This window comes from Rana temporaria, chromosome 12 (assembly GCF_905171775.1).
Source record: "Rana temporaria chromosome 12, aRanTem1.1, whole genome shotgun sequence".
Taxonomy (NCBI): Eukaryota; Metazoa; Chordata; class Amphibia; order Anura; family Ranidae; genus Rana; species Rana temporaria.
Window position 1 is genome coordinate 139,365,793 of NC_053500.1, and position 15,326 is coordinate 139,381,118.

The following is a 15,326-nucleotide window of genomic DNA, read 5'->3' on the forward strand; positions in this document are numbered from 1 at the left end:
AGCCGGAGGATCAGCATGCCAGCCAGGTAGCCAACAGTAGACAAGCAGCTGATTGCCTCTAGTTCTCATTTTCCTGAATTTCTCTTATGACAGGTACACTTTAAGTCTATCCCGAGTTTGCTTTTATAAACGCTGAACTCCTGAAAGACACAAATGACCTGGAATGTGAGAAGAGCCGTAAGTTCACGTGCTGATAGGAGGAGAGAGCAGGGTGGCAGGTTGGGGGTGACCTGGGCTCAGAGAAAGTGGGTTGAATGATGCTGGCCAGCAGACCGAGGACATCTAGTGGTAGAAAAAAAAAAGTATTGCAGGGTAGGCTTCTGGATTGAAGGTGACTTCCACTGCTTGAATTTAAGGGGCCCTTAAACTGAATGGCCCATAGGGATGGGGGAGTGGATTGGTGGATGAATGACCAGAGAAGTTCAAACTCCTGTGAGGTTGTTTTTTTTGTTTTTTGGGCTGGCTGGTTCCTGCTTAGATTTCCCTTCACTTCCTGTCCTGGAGACAAAACAGGAAGTAAGAGGATATCTCTACAAAGTGAAGGGAAGTCACTTAATTCCCCATTGGCAGATTGCTGTTTTGGTGACAACTATAATTGGGATAGAGTAGGAAGGGGTTAAAACTCCTGTTAGATTTTTTTTTTTCCTGGTGGGGGGGATTTCTCTGTACTTCCTGCCTTAGAGACAAATGGGAAGTAAGAGCATATATCTACAAAGTGAGAGGAAGTCACTTGTGTCTTCATTGGAAGATATTACCTCTCTTCCTGTTTGGGTGACAACTATAATTGGGATAGAGTAGGAAGGGGTCAAATCTCCTGTTAGATTTTTTTTCCTGGTGGGGGGGATTTCCCTGTACTTCCTGCCTTAGAGACAAATGGGAAGTAAGAGGATAAATCTTTAATGTGTGCCTCCAATCTGACTGTTGGGGAGATTTCCCTTTACTTCCTGTCCTGTTTTGTCTCCAGGACAGGAATAGGATGTCTCTACAAGGAGTGTCCCTATTGTATATCACGTATCTTCCTGTTTTGGTGACAACTATAAGTGGAAAAGAGTAGGAAGGGGTTAAAAATATTTTTTTTTCTGCTGGGGAAATTTCTCTTCACTTCCTGTCCTGGAGACAAAACAGGAAGCTAGAGGATATCTCTACAAAGTGAAGGGAAGTCACTTAAGTCCCCATTGGCAGATTGCTTCTCTTCCTGTTTTAGTGACAACTATAAGTGTAAAAGAGTAGTAAGGGGTTAAAACTCCTGTTAGATTATTTTTTTCTGGCTACTGGGGAGATTCCCCTTCACTTCCTGTCCTGGAGACAAATAGGAAGTTTCGAGGATATCTCTACAAAGTGAGAGGAAGTCGCTTGTGTCCCTGTTGGAAGACATTACCTCTCTTCCTGTTTGAGTGACAACTTGGGTGCCCTATCTGGGCTGATGATAACTGGAAAGGTAAAGAAGATAAATCTCCCCAGCAGGAGCACAGACAGCAAAAAAAACCTGACAGAGAGGCCAACCCCTCCCTGCGCTTGAGCAAAAAATAAATAAAAAGTTTTGTAAACATTTTTTTAAAAAAACTTTTCATGGAGGGGAAAGTACAGAGCCACATAAAATGATACTTTCTTTCACTCCTTTCTCCCTCCCCCTTTTTATTTTTTTATATTGTTTATTTATGTTTTATTTTATTTATTTATTTTATATTGTTTCTTTTATATATTGCTTATTTTTTTTATTTTTTTTATTGTTTCTTTATTTTATTTTTTATATTGTTTATTTATTATATTGTTTATTTTTTATTGTTTCTTTTTTTTATATTGTTTATTTATTTTTATTTTTTTATATTGTTTCTTTATTTTATTTTTTTATATTGTTTATTTATTATATTGTTTATTTTATATTGTTTCTTTTTTTTATATTGTTACTTTTTTTTATATTGTTTATCTATTTTTTATTTTATTTATTTATTTTATATTGTTTATTTTTTTTACATTGTTTATTTATTTTTATTTTTTTATATTGTTTCTTTATTTTATTTTTTATATTGTTTTTTTTTTTTTTTTTTTTTTTTTTTTTTTTTTTTTTTTTTTTTTTTTTTTTTTTTTATTTTTTTTTTTTTTTTTTTTTTTTTTTTTTTTTTTTTTTTTTTTTTTTTTTTTTTTTTTTTTTTTTTTTTTTTTTTTTTTTTTTTTTTTTTTTTATTTTTTTTTTTTTTTTTTTTTTTTTTTTTTTTTTTTTTTTTTTTTTTTTTTATTTTTTTTTTTTTTTTTTTTTTTTTTTTTTTTTTTTTTTTTTTTTTTTTTTTTTTTTTTTTTATTTTTTTTTTTTTTTTTTTTTTTTTTTTTTTTTTTTTTTTTTTTTTTTTTTTTATTTTTTTTTTTTTTTTTTTTTTTTTTTTTTTTTTTTTTTTTTTTTTTTTTTTTTTTTATTTTTTTTTTTTTTTTTTTTTTTTTTTTTTTTTTTTTTTTTTTTTTTTTTTTTTTTTTTTTTTTTTTTTTTTTTTTTTTTTTTTTTTTTTTTTTATTTTTTTTATTTTTTATATTGTTTGTTTTTTTCATGTATTTGTTTTCTTTCGTGGCTGTTTGTTTGCTGTTTTGTTTATGTTACATTATACAAACTATTTGTAAGATGTTTTGATGGTATATTTGTTACTTGTCTAATAACTTTTCAATAAAACTAAGATTGTACAAAACGATACGTTTCTCTCGCACCCAATACAATGAACGGCGACAACGTATCAAACGATAACGTTTTTGCCGAGGGGGTCGCAGACCCTCATCGCGTTTCTGTCAGCCCCCGGGGGTGGAGGGGCCCTTTAAGAAGCGGCGTCTGTGTGTTGGCAGGGAGCGCGGCTCGCCGTGAATAGTGGCACAGTGTTAATCTGCAGAGTCACCGAGCAACCGCAAGAGCCGCTCCGGCCAACTCCTGGAGGAGGAAAAAAAACATTGGCAGGGAGAGGCGAGCCCGGCGCCGGCGCAGGCGCTTACCTTGTTCTTATTCATGAGCGCCATCTCTGTCGGCTGGTACACGCTGCTCCTCATCTGCCCATTGTACCCGCTGTAGGGCGACACCGGCCTCTTGGCTGTTGGAAAACAAAAAGATGAGTGTAATGATCACCTGATATAAAAAGATTCTGAACACAAAGTATCGATTGTGCAATGTACATTGTATCCGCCGCTGTGACTGCGCTACAATGTATTCATGACGCCAGCAAAACGAGACGCCCCGGTGACTAACAAGGTGTGGAGAGCTGTGCAAACATGAGATAAGAGCCAGTGATGAGAAAAACACACATCTCCGTCCATATTAATAATAACCCCTTCACTTACCCCCCCTCCTGCCCCTCCTGCATCCCAACCCCCCCTCCTGCCCCTCCCGCTCCTCCTGCATCCCAACCCCCCCTCCTGCCCAGGCCAATTTCCAGCTTTCAGCGCTGTCACACTTTTAGCCTCGTACACACGATCGGATTTCCATCGGACAAAGCGTAGGACTTTTGTCCGAAGGGCGTTGGCCCGTGAACTGTCAAAAAAATTGTCGGCCAACAAACACAAAACTACTTGGCTTTTCAGCTCTTTAGCGCCACCCTTTGGGCAACTTCTGCTAATGTCGTGTTATGGTGAGCATCGCTTCTGAGCATGCGTGTTTGTACTTTGGATTTTTGATCCGAAAAAAACTTGCGTGCACACAATCGTAAAATCCGACAAGACACGTTTGTTGTCGGAAAAATTTTAAAGCGTGCGAAAATCCGACAATTGTCCGATGGAGAGTACAAAGCGGTCGGATTTTCCCGACAACAGCCTGTCGTCGCATGATTCCCTATCGGAAAATCCGATCGCGTGTACAATGATTTTGAATGACAATTGCGCGGTCATACGTGTAGTATGACCGCGCAATTGTCATTCAAAAGCCTTGTACACACGATCGGATTTTCCATATGTAACCATATGACAATTTTATCATTTTTTTCCCCCCCCCCACAAATAGAGCTTTCTTTTGGTGGTATTTAATTACCTGTGGGGTTTTTATTATTTTTTATCATTTTTTCTAAATAAATGAGAAAGTCAGAAATTAAAAAATAAATAAAAAATATGCATTTTTCTTCATTTTTCTGTTTTTAAAAATTTGCAAATATTTTTTTCTTTTTACATAAATAAGAAAAGGCAGATTTTTTTTGCAAATAAATAATCTTTCTTGTTACATAGTTACAAAAAAGAGAAAAGGCAGAATTTTCTTAAAAAAAAAATAGTTTTTCTTAACCACTTCAGCCCCGGACCATTATGCAGGTTAAGGACCTTAACCCTTTTTGCGATTCAGCACTGTGTCGCTTTAACTGACAATTGCGCGGTCGTGCGACGTGGCTCCCAAACAAAATTGGCATCCTTTTTTTTCCCACAAATAGAGCTTTCTTTTGGTGGTATTTGATCCCCTCTGCGGCTTTTATTTTTTGCGCTATAAACAAAAATAGAGCGACAATTTTGAAAAGAAATCAATATTTTTAACTTTTTGCTATAATAAATATCCCCCAAAAATATATAAAAAAAACGTTTTTTCCCCCCTCAGTTTAGGCCGATACGTATTCTTCTACATATTTTTGGTAAAAAAATCGCAATAAGCATTTATCGATTGGGTTGCGCAAAATGTATAGTGTTTACAAAATAGGGGATAGTTTTATTGCATTTTTATTAATAATTTTTTTTTTTTTACTACTAATGGCGGCGATCATCGATTTTTTTTTCGTGACTGCGACATTATGGCGGACACATCGGACAATTTTGACAATTTTGACACATTTTTGGGACTATTGTAATTTTCACAGCAAAAAGTGCTATAAAAATGCATTGTTTACTGTGAAAATGACAATTGCAGTTTAGGAGTTAACCACTAGGGGGCACTGTAGGGGTTAAGTGTGATCTCATATGCGTTTCTAACTGTAGGGGGGCGGGGCTGGACGTGTGACGTCATTGATCGTCTTTCCCTATATCAGGGAACAGACGATCAATGACGCTGCCACAGTGAAGAACGGGGAAGGTGTGGTTGCACTCACCTCTCCACGTTCTTCAGCTCCGGGGACCGATCGCGGGACACTGGCGACGATTGGGTCCACGGGTCCCGCGGGCGTGGTCACGGAGCTTTGGACCGGGTCACGAGCGGCCGTTCAGATCTGCCTTCAAAACTGACAGGCGGACCTGAACGGTCCGTCCGTGTGAAAGGGGCCTTAGTGTGTAGGAAAGTTATAAAGTCCACAAATTATGGAATATATATCTGAGAATCTATCAATGCTGATGTACTGACAGCAGATCTCCTTTCTTGAGACCTGAAAACGCCAGGACAGTACAAATACCCCCCAAATGACCCCCTTTTGGAAAGTAGGCCGTCCAGGGTATTTAGTAAGAGGCATGGCAAGTTTTTTAAAGTTGATATTTTTTGTCACAAATTTTTGTAAAATTAAGAAATAATTTTTATTTTATTTTTTTGTTTCACATACTGTCACCAGTGCAGTACAGCGTCATCTTGCCCTCCTGCCCGGCCCTCCTGCCCACCCCTTATCCCGGCCCCCCTGTCCACCCCTTGTCCCGGCCCTCCTGCCTACCCCTTATCCCAGCCGTCCTGTCCACCCCTTATCCTGGCCCTCCTGCCCACGCCTTGTCCCGGCCCTCCTGCCCACCCCTTGTCCCGGCCCTCCTGTCCACCCCTTGTCCCGACCCTCCTGTCCACCCCTTGTCCCGGCCCTCCTGCCCACCCCTTGTCCCGGCCCTCCTGTCCACCCCTTGTCCCGACCCTCCTGTCCACCCCTTATCCCGGCCCTCCTGCCCACCCCTTGTCCCGGCCCTCCTGTCCACCCCTTGTCCCGGCCCTCCTGTCCACCCCTTCTTCCAGCCCCCTTGTCCACCCCTTGTCCCGGCCCTCCTGCCCACCCCTTATCCCGGCCCCCCTGTCCACTCCTTGTCCCGGCCCTCCTGTCCACCCCTTGTCCTGGCCCTCCTGTCCACCCCGTGTCCCGGCCCTCCTGTCCACCCCTTATCCCGGCCCTCCTGCCCACCCCTTATCCCGGCCCTCCTGCCCACCCCTTATCCCGGCCCTCCTGTCCACTCCTTGTTCCGGCCACCTTGTCCACTCCTTATCCCAGCCCCCTGCCCACCCCTTGTCCCAGCCCTCCTGCCCACCGCTTGTCCCGGCCCTGCTGCTCAGACAGAACACCATGGCAGGAACATCTTTTGTTTGAGAGCTCTCCAGTTACTAAAGGCATTACTAAAAGAGGTAATTTTCGAATGCAGAGACAATTATTTAATATGATAAAAAGTAGATACCTTTATATAGTCTTACAGACACAACCGGCCCTTTGAGGGCAACAATAATCTGATAAAATTGAGTTTGCCACCCCTGTGATATTAGGGACAGACAGTGACACGGTGGTCAGATATGGTTTTATGTTCTCTGTATGACCACATCAATCACCTGGTGAAGGTACAAACTCATCTGGTTGCTCACCTGCTTGTGACTCGTCCATAGAAAAGGCTTTGTTCTCCACGTACATGCTCTGAGTACCTTGTTCCTTGAGGATAGTTTCATAACCCACCCCTCTTGTCGGGTAGAGCTCCTCTTCGAAAGTCTGCTCCATGTTTGCTTTGGTCAGCTGTGAGATCTCGGGAATAATGTAGAAGAAGATGAAGGCCCAGGCGTTGGACACGAGAGCGATGGCCAACGTTGGGTCATCCCAGTACACTGGGTCTCCAACGCGGCTGTTTCCATAAACGTACATAACAATCCAAACGATCCAAATGCAAGCGGAGAGGAAGAGGGTGATGATGATGAAAGCCGAATGCTTCTTCCAGTGGCCATATCGCCCGCACAGCGCTGGCCAGCAGGTCACGAACCCGGCCACTATGAGGAACATAACGTAAATCAGAGCCATGACGAAATCCGGGTTTGTAATGTTACATGGCACTCCTGGGGTGCCCGTTGTCCGTACGACGGTGATAATGAGCCACTCGGTGTTGATGATGACTTCTACGAGAGAAAGGGCCAAAGCTATGCCGAAAACGATCCAGCCGCTCGGCCCAGAGTTCCTCCTCACCAAGTAGTTGAGGGTAATGGCGTGCGCCCACAAACACGAGAAGCAGATGCCAAAGAGTACGCCAAAGAGGAACCTCCTCGACGCGCACGTGGAGAAGTACCTTTGGACTATCATGTCAAAGACCAAACAGAAGAGGCCAAAAGTGCCGATAAGGAAAAAGACCTGAGTTCCCAGGATGCTTTTCTTCCTCTTGTCCTGGATAAAGGGGATGCTGGCTAGAAGGACGATGGTGAGGATGAACGAGGACACGATGCCAGCACTGGCAATGGCTTCTAGAACTATACCCCATGCAGAGGAAAGGTCACATAAATAGTAATATATCGAGTCGATGTTTCCGCATCCCGCGGGAGGAGTCTGAGCATCAGTTAAACATAGGAAGTCGGACAGAAGCAAGATGAAAACCCAAAATGTCCAGGAGGTAGAGAGGTTTGTTGAGCTAGCCATGTCCTACAAAAAAAAGAAAATAAGAGAGTTTAATGAAGACAATCCATTGTTACCTTTTCTATTTTTACCGTGTTTCCTCGAAAATAAGACCTACCCCCAAAAATAAGACCTAGCGTTATTTCCCAGGAAAGCTGCAATATAAGCCCTACCCCGAAAATAAGCCCTAGTTTAAAAATGCTTGCAAAATCCCATAACCCACTCTATTTCTGGAGTCTATAACGTACAATTAGCCAGATTCAAGTAGGGCGCCGCATCTTTAAGGCGGCATAGCGTATCATATTTACGCTACGCCGCCTTAAGTCAGAGAGGCAAGTACTGTATTCACAAAGTACTTGCCTCCTAACTTACGGCGGCGTAGCGTAAATGGGGCCGGCGTAAGCGCGCCTAATTCAAATGAGGATGAGGAGGCGTGTTTTATGTTAATGGGGGGGTGACCCGAAGTGATTGACGTTTTTTACGAACGGCGCATAAATGTTTATTTTTTTTATATATTTTTTTTATTAAAGGGCCCAGAGGTTTTTTTTTTCTTTTTTTATTATTAAAGGGCCCAGAGGTTCCAGATGGCAACCCCCTTTTTAAAAAATAAATAAATATATATTTTTTATTTCTTTTTATTAAAGGGCCCAGAGGTCCCCAGGGCCCCCGGATGGCTACCCCCTTTTTTATATATATCTATTCTTTATTTCTTTTTTTTTTGTGAAGGGCCCCCCCCCCCGCTTCTCAATTTCAGGCGGCAGCACCACCCCGGTTCTCTGCTCCAGGAGGGCCCATGCCTGAAGCTGTGTAAGGGGCCCCATAATATTCCTGATGGTGGCCCTGTACTGCGTTCAATATTCAATGTAATAAGGGGTACTAGTAGTACCCCAACCAAAAACTCCCAAACCCCCCCGGGATGTCCCCTTTGCTCTATGCCATTTATGCCAATGGGTGACCTTTGGTTTAGCCGCAGGACATAAGATGTCCATAATACAGAGATAGAGAGATCATTACAAGCGCAATGTTCCCCATCTAACAGTCCACTTTCCGTCAATTAAAACTGTAACCCTTTCAGCTCTGAGATTTGCGCCTCGCCGTCCAATAGGGTGTGCCGCGCAGGGCAGTAAAGCGTTAAAAGGCACCTTCAGCTCAGACCTGGGCAGTGCTGGTAACACATGACTGCACCTCGCTGGAGTTTGGTAAATACAAACTAGTTTCTGCCAGCGTGAGTCAAAGTTTACCCACAAACACAAGAGATCCCCAGCGGGAGGGCTTTGTCTCTGTCCTCGTGCTGCACAATGGCCTTCTTACCGAACGGCCCTCCGAGGGCGCAGTCACACTAATGTGCCTTTCATAAGGATCATCTTTTTTCAGTAAATTGGCCAGCGTTTCTATCGGCATTAAAAAGATAAATAAAAGCTCTAGACAGAATGAACCCGGGTCACACGGGGTTAAATCTCCGGGCTTTGCTTCAGATGGGGGATGAATGCATGCCAAGTGCCATGCCAGGTCCCAGAGACGTCACTTTAATAAAGGTATCTGCCTGCGGCGTGTCACTTAAAAGGCATGTAAACCCCAACAAGGAACTTATTTAATTTACTTCCTCTTGGATAGATAAATATCCTGCTAAGGCTGGCCATACATTATACAACATATAATATGAGGTCACACCTAAACACTTTCCATTCGTATGCAATCAGGCAGCCCTTTCTACTAGGGTGCCCATGTGTCCCGGATTGCCCGGGACCAGGGGAGGGCTGCGCCAGGGGGCAGGGTGACAATTGCCTCCCAGGCCGCCCTGACTTGTGTTCAAAATGGCCGGCAGCTGCTGCCCACTACCATTTTTTTTATTCTGGTCTAGGAAGTTGGGCCGGGGGCATGGCCACGGCGGCCCACCGCTAGCTGTTGCATTCCGGGAGTTGTAGTCCATGCTCAAGCTCCCGGTGGGTGAAAAACAGAGCTGTGCAGAGGAAACTACAACTCCCGGAAACTGGATTTTTGGAAGCAGGCAGAGGCAGGGTGTGCCAGGGAGTCGGGATGCAGGGCTGGGTGCTGGCTGCAACGTGACCCCAGGAGCATTACCCCCCCCCCCCCCAGGAGGCTGTGGCATGCAAGGACCTGCTGAGATCACTGAGGTGAGACCCTGAAACCCATAGCTGACCCCCCATCCCTCCCCATACACCCCATGTAACCTGCCCCAGTGATCAGTCTGCATTGATGGGCACTGGAGTTGGTTGCACTGGTGAGGCTGCATTGAAAAACCAAATGGGCCATAGATGGTGAGCTGATTTGGCGGTTCAATGGCCACTTGACTGAACTTGCCCCCCAGGCCTAAGGCTGCCAGCCCTCCCCTGCCCGGGACTGTCCCGCAATTGACATGTCTGTCCTGGGTTCCCGGGCACCTTCATTGGCTGGAGTGACAGGCGCTGTGATTGCCTATTAGGCATCCAATCACAGCGCCACAGCGTCACTGTGTCATAGCAGAAGATGGAAGAGGACGGGAGAAGACTGCGGTACTTCACATGGCCCGTCTTGCCGAAACCAGACGGACCTCGTTCTTTGGAAGGTCTGCAGAAACAGAACCCACCCAAGTACTAGGTGGGGCTCCCCCCGAAGGGAGCCCCAATGAGAGCAGGAGAACTAAGCCAGAAGGCCAATAGGCCATGTCCACCCCCTCCCAAGACGTTTAGGGCAGGCCCGAGGACCTACACCCTACTGATCACACAGTGACAAAAACGTGTAACAAACCAACAAAAAAAATACATAAAAGTGACGCACACTGGGGTAATTAAAAAGTAAGTGGGGGAGAAGGAAGATGAGGAAGAGTGAAAGTGACCATCATGCAATACGATGGCCGGCACCCTCCGGCCAGGAATCAAAAATTCCAAAATTCCTAAAGACTCGTCCCTAGAGGCAGGTGCGAAAAAAGTGTGTTATGGTGAAGTGACCATGGTGCCAAAACACAAAAGTGCTGAGAGAAACACTAGTGCAGCTATGGCACCCCTGAACTGCCACTCCAGGGGCACATTCACCATAGGCTTTTCGGTTCCTATCCAACCCCCCCGACCAGATCAGTGCGGCACTCCTCTCTACCAGATCGAGAGCCCTTCTGGGTTTTCTCAGGGAGAGCCACCGACTATAAAGCAGCCTCCACCGGTACTAACCCTTCCAGGCCCCCATCAATCCAGCAGATTTGCATGGCTCACCCAGACGCCCTCAGACCGGGCTACACCAGGTTCTCCACCGGACGCCGATAGGAGCATCGCCAACACCAACACCGGCCAGAAGGCCAGAAGAAGCCCTGGCCCTCCGCCTCGACCCAATAGTTCTCCATCCTCATCAGAAGGCTTTCGCCTCCACACCAGCAGGTTTTGCATATGCCACCGCCATCCCTTTCCACCTCGCCGTGTACTAGGGACGGTTAGCACAGCGCCACCTCCTGGCAACTGATAAGAACAGATACTACACTTGATCTTAGCTAAAATGCCGAGAAGCGATGACTCCTGATTGGAAGCAACATTTTTCTGATTCTTTGATCTTTCTCCAGTTCCTATTGAAGTGGCTTGGAAAGCCCTTCTGTACGTAAGAGCTGCCCAACATAAAGCAGACCTGCCCTCCCATTTTGCGCATTCACTCGTGTTCGTTTGTTTCCTCTCCTTTGTCCCAGTGCTTTTTGTAAAATATGTTTGGACTCTTCTAGTGTGGCACTCCTAATCTTTGATCTGTCTCCAGTTCCAATCTGGAGTGGCTTTGGAAGTCCTTCTACACTTAAAAGCCGCCTTCCTGGCTTCGAAATGCTGCACATCACTGACCTCACTACCCGTGGAATGTTCCTCTCGGATTCCAAGACCGATAACTAATTTCTAGCGGGTGGTGTCGCCTGTCAAACTCAACATTGCGCCATGGCATAGCACCCATGTGAACTCACCCAACCCGCCGTCAAAAATAAATCTGAAGGTGGACAGTCGGGAGGGGTTGTAAAAATGCTGGTCAACCTCTAAGGCCTCGTACAGACGACCCAACATGTCCGCTGGGATCATTTGGTCTGATGGCTGTACACACCATCAGACCAAATTTCCCGTGGACAGACGACGCGGTTACGACGCGGTGACGTGGCGGCGACGATGACGCTGCGACGTGCGCGAACCCGGAAGTTCAATGCTTCCACGCATGCGTCGAATCACTTCGACGTCATGCGCGGGTTCTCGGGCCAGTGGACATGTCCGATGAGTCATAGTGACCATCGGACATGTCTGGCGGACATGGTTCCAGCGGACATGTTTCTTAGCATGCTAAGAAACAGTTGTCCGCTGGAAACCTGTCCGGTCGGCCGGAAAAAGCGGACATGTTCGGTCGTATGTACGAGGCCTTACCCTTCTCTCCTGAATACAAAAGAAAAACCCTTGTTGTCGCGCCTTGTTTAGGGCTCATTTTACACTTGGTTCCAAATGTGGCATTGGACGCTTTTTTTTTTTTTTTAGTAATGGCGGCGATCATCGATTTTTATCGTGACTGCGACATTATGGCGGACACATCAGACACTTTTGACACATTTTTGGGACCATTGTCATTTATACAGCGATCAGTGCTATGATTACTGTGTAAATGACACTGGCAGTGAAGGGGTTAACCTGTAGGGGGTGCTGAAGGGGTTAAGTGTGTCCTAGGGATGTGTTCTAACTGTAGGGGGGATGGGCTACGTGTGACACGATCACAGGGAACGGTGATCAGTGTCCTGTCACTAGGAAGAATGGGGAAATACCTTGTTTACACCAGCATTTCCCCGTTCTTCCTCTCTGTGAGATGATCGCGGGACTCCAAACGGACATCGAGTCCGGTCGGATTCGCGGCCGCTCGCCGCGGGCAATCGCGCCCACAATGCCGCATCTTAAAGGGGACGTACCTGTACGCCCATTTGTCCAGCCGAGCCATTGTGTCGACATATATCGTCGTGCGCTGGACGGCACGTGGTTAATACAACGTAAAAAAAGCATCAAAAACGCATGTTGACGCGGTAGGCACTTTAATGTGTGTTAAAAGTCCAAAGCAAGTATAAAATGAGCCCTTAACCACTTAAGGACCGCCTCCTGGACATATACGTCGGCAGAATGGCACGGCTGGGAACAAGCACGTACCTGTACGTCCTCTTTAAGTGCCCAGCCGTGGATCACGGGCGCGCGCCCGTGACCAGGTCCGAAGCTCCGTGACCGCGGCCGCGGGACCCGATCGCCGCTGGAGTCCCGCGATCGGTCCCCGGAGCTGAAGAACGGGGAGAGGTGAGTGTAAGCACACCTTCCCCGTTCTTCACTGTGGCGCCGTCATTGATCGTCTGTTCCCTGATATAGGGAAAGGCGATCAATGACATCACACGTCCAGCCCCGCCCCCCTTCAGTTAGAAACACATATGAGGTCACACTTAACCAATTCAGCGCCCCCTAGTGGTTAACTCCCAAACAGCAATTGTCATTTTCACAGTAATCAGTGCATTTTTATAGCACTTTTTGCTGTGAAAATGGTCCCAAAAATGTGTCAAAATTGTCCGATGTGTCCGCCATAATGTCGCAGTCACGAAAAAAATCGCTTATCGCCGCCATTAGTAGTAAAAAAAAAAAAATATTAATAAAAATGCAATAAAACTATCCCCTATTTTGTAAACGCTATACATTTTGCGCAAACCAATCGATAAACGCTTATTGCGATTTTTTTTACCAAAAAAATGTACAAAATACGTATCGGCCTAAACTGAGGAAAAAAAACTTTTTTTTATATCTTTTTTGGGGGATATTTATTATAGCAAAAATTAAATTGTCGCTCTATTTTTGTTTATAGCGCAAAAAATAAAAACCGCAGAGGTGATCAAATACCACCAAAATAAAGTTCTATTTGTGGGGAAAAAAGGACGCCAATTTTGTTTGGGAGCCACGTCGCACGACCGCGCAATTGTCAGTTAAAGCGACGCAGTGCCGAATCGCAAAAACTGGCCAGGTCCTTAACCTGCATAATGGTCCGGGTCTTAAGTGGTTAAAGTATCAGCCTGTCCCTACGTTCCATCAGAGAAGCTGGGGATCAGGTCATTATAGACAATGTCATGGAAAATCGCTGAGTGCGTTCCGGTATATTTCATCTTAAAGGAAGTGTCTGAAAAGGTTGCCGAATGAGCCGAGCCGAGCCTGGGAAATGCAAGCGTGTCGCAGGAGTAAGTAAAGGATGTGCAGCTTCCTAAAGCCGGCCGCCATAAATTTCCGATGTGGATAAACAACTCGGAACCCCCGGAGAGGACGCCGAGCGCAGCGCTATGGAGAGCTGAAGGGTTGGTGGACATGGAAGGCTCCCATCAGCCTCTGCTCTCTTCTATCTCCACCAACGCCTGACAACGCTCTCCAGTTCTGCCCACCTGCTGGCAGGGCCGCCATCAGGGGGGTACAGGCAGTACACCTGTAAGGGGCCCGGATGGCAACCCCCTTAATAAATACAATTTTTTTTTATAAAAAAAAATATATATATATATTTTTTTAATATATTTTAATTGAATTTTTTATTAAAGGGCCAATTTTTTTTTTAGGGGTCAACCCCCTTTTTTTTATAAAACAAATATTTATATATATATATATATATATATATATATATAATATTATTGTTATTATTATTATTATTATTAAAGGGCCCAGAGGTCCCCAGGGCCCCGGATGGCAACCTCCCTTTTTTTTATAAAATGTTTTAATTTATTTTAATATTATTTTATTTCTATATATATATATATATTTTAATAAAGGGCTCAGAGGTCCCCAGGGCCCCATGTGGCAAACCCCCCCCTTTTTTTTTTTGTCCCCACATATCCGCACGTGTCCGCACATGTCCCCAGTTGTATCCTCAGAACACTCTTTAAGGTTCTATGGTTCCTGCTCTTTGTTCTTTTGAGCAATGAAATATCTCTGCCCATCTGTGCCGCCAACATCGCCAGGATGGCGCTCAGCAACACGCCGCTATAAAATCTTTTTTTTACATCACAAATATCACGAGGGAAAGCCTGGCTGCGGGTGGACGGGGCGGGTTGCCAGGTAGCTGTCTCCAGATCTGGCATTCGCCGGTGTGATGTTTACCACCATCTGTTACCTAGGAGGCATCCTTTATCTCAGGTGTTCCGTTTTAATCACCTGTACCGCTGTACCGCACCCACGTGGCCTCTGCTCTCCTTTAGACTCCAAATCCAAATCCGCCCACCTTCCATATACATAGAGCCTAAAAGCCCAACTCCGGGTTTTGTGTTAGTTTGTTTGGCCAGCTTGGCCCAGGCCCGGACACTACTGCTCTACCAATATATAAAGTTCTAGATTGCATGAACCAGCTGTGACAGGTTCTCTTTATAGTTTATCGCCGGGTTTTGTGCTACTTTAAAAAAAAAAAAAATGTTTTGGCCAGCTTGGCCCGGGACAACACAAAACCCTAGGGCTAGGGTTTAAAGAGAACCTGTCACTCCTGGCTTGTGCATGCTAGAGCTTTATACACCAGTCGAATTTAGTTTGAAAAATAGTTTTTTAGAATGGTAGATTTCATATTTTTATTTATTTTTTAAGGTAAAAGGTACGGTTTTACCAGCTTGGACCGAATTCTATTTCCTGTACTTCCCACCTGGAAGAGGACGTAGGACATAGAATTTTGTAATCATCTTTTTAGGGTTTTCAAGTTGTCAAGTCTGTAATGGCGCCATCGAATGCTCTGACCAATTTTGCAAACAAACTGAAAAATTCAGAAAAATATTGGAAAAAAAAACAAAAAAAACAGCAAATGCAGCCACTGTGTCCATCATATGCAGTCTCATTGTGCCCATCAAATGCAGCCACTGTGCCC

General features: G+C 44.8%; 1 protein-coding gene and 1 pseudogene across 2 annotated transcripts in view; both read right to left on the reverse strand.

Annotated features, from left to right (window-relative positions):
* GPRC5C (G protein-coupled receptor class C group 5 member C) overlaps positions 1 to 15,326 on the reverse strand; it is a 32,753-nt gene that overhangs the window by 5,787 nt on the left and 11,640 nt on the right. The window contains exons 2-3 of one of the 2 annotated variants that reach the window (XM_040330976.1): positions 6,473 to 7,508; positions 2,971 to 3,065 (exon numbers count right to left, since the gene is read on the reverse strand). In XM_040330976.1, coding sequence (XP_040186910.1) covers positions 2,971 to 3,065; positions 6,473 to 7,502 — 1,125 coding nt within the window. In that variant the 5' untranslated portion in view covers positions 7,503 to 7,508. The remainder of the gene's footprint in view (positions 1 to 2,970; positions 3,066 to 6,472; positions 7,509 to 15,326) is intronic. The other variant, XM_040330975.1, reaches the window with a different exon arrangement.
* LOC120919654 lies at positions 10,800 to 10,976 on the reverse strand (annotated as a pseudogene).